The sequence below is a fragment of the Vipera berus genome, assembly GCF_964194415.1.
Source record: "Vipera berus genome assembly, chromosome: 14".
NCBI classification, from domain to species: Eukaryota; Metazoa; Chordata; class Lepidosauria; order Squamata; family Viperidae; genus Vipera; species Vipera berus.
In genome coordinates this window covers 9072866-9077253 of record NC_138217.1, presented here as the reverse complement: position 1 = coordinate 9077253, position 4388 = coordinate 9072866, and the positions used below count along the sequence as shown (strand labels likewise).

At 46.3% G+C, this 4388-nt stretch overlaps 1 protein-coding gene across 4 annotated transcripts in view; it reads right to left on the bottom strand.

The window, feature by feature from the left end:
* SLC25A1 (solute carrier family 25 member 1) overlaps positions 1 to 4388 on the bottom strand; it is a 54836-nt gene that overhangs the window by 26343 nt on the left and 24105 nt on the right. For 2 of the 4 annotated variants that reach the window (XR_014027867.1, XR_014027868.1), the window contains exon 9: positions 4070 to 4248. Coding sequence is in view for 1 of the 4 variants with exons in the window: in XM_081338752.1 (XP_081194878.1) it covers positions 4134 to 4248 (115 nt within the window). In the remaining 3 variants the exon portion in view is untranslated. Of the gene's footprint in view, positions 1 to 1502; positions 4249 to 4388 lie in introns of those variants that run through there. The other 2 variants (XR_014027869.1, XM_081338752.1) reach the window with 2 other exon arrangements.

Below are 4388 nucleotides of genomic sequence, written 5' to 3'. Positions count from 1 at the left end.
AAGTAATGGATATAATCCCAAAATTAATCCATTCCTTATAGGAATAGCAGAACAACAGTCGGAAGGGACCTTGGAGGTCTTCTAGCCCAACCCCCTGCTCAGGCAGGAGACCTTACACCGTTCTGGACAAATGGTAGTCCTCATTTAATGACCGTTCAAAGTTCACATAGCCCTGGGAAAGTGACTTTCGACTAGTCCTTGCAGTTATGACCACGTCTCTGTGGTCGTAGGATTGAAATTTAGAATCGAATAACCCAAGTCGGAGAATAACAGAGAATAACTCTGTTATTCTATTCTACTCCAGGAGTAGGCAACCTTGGCTCTTTTATGACTCGTGGACTTCAACTCCCAGAATTCCTGAGCCAGCATGGCTCAGCTTGGAAACCTCTCCCTTTCCCCTCAGCGTGGCTGGCTCAGGAATTCTGGGAGTTGAAGTCCACAAGTCATGAAGGGGTCATAGTTCCCCCATGCTGGCTCAGGAATTCTGGGAGTTGAAGTCCACGAGTCATGAGGGGGCCATAGTTCTCTCATGCTGGGTCAGGAATTCTGGGAGTTGAAGTGCACGAGTCATAAAAGAGCCAAGGTTGCCTACCCCTGATCTAGTCCAAAACCCACCCACCCCCGTCCAAGCAGGGGGGATTTGCTTAATGACCGCGGCAAAGATGGTCTCAAAATCAGGTCTGACTCACTCCTGGGGGGAAAGAGTTCTTTTGAGAGAAACCATACTGTCAACTACTGGTAAATACCGTAAATAGCAAAAAAAAAAAATTAAGCTTGCCTGCCGGAACAAACAAACAGCACTTTAGCCCTGCTGTGGAGTCTACGTCGCCTTGATTAATTTTCCATTTGCTCTTAGCCTGTGTTCTCTCGCTGAGCTGATTGATTTGAAGGAGATAACAGCTTTATTTTTAAACTGGCTTTTGTTACTGCTGACAGAGGTAGCTAGGTTTTTTTTTTTAAAGGGACGCATATAAAATGAAAAAAACAATCATGGAACCCAACCCTCCATAATATGCAGAAAAAGCAATCAAGGCGTTTGTGAGCTAGCCATCTAGCCTTTTTTTCTCCCCCCCAAAAAAATATCCAGATATGGAAGACCGTCAACCTCCAGAGGTGATCCATCAAGTTGTTGTCGTTGACTTAGGGATCGCAGAGATTTTCTCCGTGTCCCTGGTCTGGTCCTTCAGCTCTTCCAATGGTGCACCAACCAACTTTGTACTGTAGCTGAGTCTCTCCACCTTATTATTGGCCATCCTCCTCTTCTCAAGAAACAATGGATGGAAACTAATCAAAGAGACACCCAGCCTAGAAGTAAGGAGGAATTTTCTAGACAGTCAGAACAATCAACCAGTGGAATGGCTCGCCTCCAGAACTTGTGGGTGCTCCATCACTGGAGGTTTTTTTTTTAAAAAAAGAGATTGGACAACCATTTGTCTGAGATGATCAAAATTCAAAAACTGGCGTGGTTTAAATGAAGCCAAGAGACAAGTGACTTAATAAGCAGGCAACGTTGGTTTTTATTGTCGGCATCCGTGCCAGAGAGCTGAGGAATTCCAAAACCAGGCTAGTCTTAGGCTGCCAGGGCACGCAGCGAGACCTTTTAAAACATTTCATTTCAATCCCCCATCTAAGAAACACCGGATCCTGTAAAAACGCAAGCAACAATCCCCTACCTTGGCCACCTCTGCATTAATTTTATCCTACCGATCAGGGTTGTCCAACCTTGGCCATTTTTAAGACCTGTGGGCTTCAACTCCCAGCATGGCTGGCTGAGGAATTCTGGTCCTCAAGTCTTCAAAATTTGTTAAGGTTGGACACCCCTGATATAGACAGTGTAAGAAGGAATTTCGAGAATTAACAGCTCACAGGAAGGGAAGTTCATTTACATTGACATTCAGAAAAGGAGAAAGGAAGGATTGGTTATAATTTCCATCTGGACCACAAATGCAAGTTCTCCCTTAGTGCTACCTCCGAGTGTCTCTGGCACCCAAATTCTTCTGGACCAGCTGAGTCCATCAGCACCAGCCAACCGGATGTGCCTTGACTTTTGTCCATCCTCTAACCCCCACCACAAAGCACAGGTTGTATTTAGCTCACCTACAGCAGCAGGCAGGTTATAATTATGGGAAGCAGGTGAGGAGAAGACCATCCCCGAGAATGAAAGAGACACAAGATGCAAAAAAAAAACAACAACCAACAACAACAAAAAACCTTTGGCACTGATTAGTGGAAATGTCCCGACTTGGCACCAGGGCAGAAGAGACAAAGGGGCTGCCTTCCCCTTCTTAATACAGTACAAGAATCGGTCAACCAGTGTCGCCTTTGCCAGATCCTTGTACAAGGATGTCTGGTTCTCAAACTAAGGCAATGTCTAAGGAGAACAAAAAAAACCCTTTGAAAAGGACGAATGGGGAGGTCTTCTCTCCACCAGATGTCCCAAGGAGAAGAAGAATCGTTGTCAATGGCTCCCTTTCACCCAGAACATGAAGAACGCAGATCCATCAAGTCTACGGAATGAGTCAATGGGCACAGTAAGGCAGGTTCTGTCCAGCCAACGTGAAGGGAACGTCCTTGTAGGTTCCAGATAAAGACCAAGGGAAAAAGAAGTCCCCGATATATATTAAAAACACACACACACACACACACACAATACATTCAACTGAACATGAAACCCAAAGTGACAAGCACAAAGGGCGGGGAGGCACGTAAAATCCAAAGGTTGGGGGGGGGGGAAGAGAAGAAGACTGCAATTTCCAGATGAGCTGATCCTACTTGCCAAGGCTTAGCATCTCCATTGTAGATCAGTGGTCACTACTATTTCTCTAGGGAGAAGAGACGTGAATGTCCGTGTATCTTGCCTGCATTTGGGTTATGTGAATGGATCTAGGACAGGGATAGACAACCTTGGCTCTTTTATGACTCGTGGACTTCAACTCCCAGAATTGGAGTTGGCTGGCTCAGGAATTCTGGGAGTTGAAGTCCACGAGTCATAAAAGAGCCAAGGTTGCCTATCCCTGATCTAGGAGAAGGCCTACATGGAGAATGTTTATCCTGCTCTGGAGAGACCTGTCTATGCCAGACGCCTAGGAGGTCCCAGGGGCTTAGAGAGGTGGACGTGATCATGAAGAACTGCAAGTTGCCAAAAGAAAACCAGGGAAAGGATAATTTCCGGAATGTGTTCAGTGTTTTGGTTACTACTTCTTGAAGCCCAGAAGTGAATGGATGCCACCAGAGCAGTGGGATGCAAAGAAAGACATGGACCACATCCATCTCCTTTGGGTGGAGATACTTTTTATGGAGTCTTCCGTAAGTCTCGGGATATTGTCTTCCCCAACCTAATGCCCCGAAAGAGTGCTGAACCACAAAACCCAGAAATCCTAGCAGATCCAGCCATTGGTTCTATGGACCTGGGAAGCATCAGGTTGGGAAAGATCCTTTAGACCACTTTGTGCATCACCTTAAGTCAGCTTGAGATCCTTTTTATTGCTGAAGAAGACCTCTTTATGTTCCACCACTGTCTTTCCAAAGTGGTCTTTGGTGGAAAAGCATCAAATAAGAATGGCACTAGAAAAACAAATCAGCACTTACACAAACACAAACACACACGCACACCATCCCAGCTCTCTGCACCATCCTCAATCTGGGGTTTTTTTTTTTGGAAAAGGAAGGACTTTGTGTCTTGAACTTGTCTTCTAAGAGTGAACAAGTGAGAAAGCCAATGTGTATTTTCAAGAGCACCAAGGAAAACCACCCTAACCCCACCCAACTGGCTGTTCTCTGACCCTCTACCAGAAGAAAACTCTTTGACAGTGACCCATGGATTCATTTCCATGACCCTGTCCTGCTGACCTCCCAGTTGTGGTCTCACACAATTGACTACTGCAATGAAACCTACAGAGAGAAGATCCATCCGCAGTTCGCTCCGATAAATAAGTTATCACAAAACGTGACAGTGATCTGGGGACCGGAATCGTGTCCTCTTTGCACCCGTGCACCGCGCCCAGTGAGAAGAAAAAAAAGAATGAAGAAGCATGCCACCCTTTCAAATGTTTTCTGCAGTTGGTCACACCTTTTTTCCCAGCTGTTGCCTGATGGGGTGGGCAGAGGACCACCCGGCTCACGGCGGTGAGCTCTCAGTCCGTTTTCCAGACTTTGTTGAGTAGCTTGACCACTTCGTCGTAGATGATGAACACAATGGCTACGTCTAAGCAGACCCTTCCCAGGCGAGGAATTGTCCCCTTGTAAAACCTACACAGGAAGAGGAACCAGAGGTAGATCAACCGGCAACCCAAGAAAAGCCAGGTGGATTGTGGTTTGCACGCCCTCGGAGAGGTAAGGATCCCAACGAACCATGACACATCCTCCCCCACCCTTTCATCTTTCCAAGC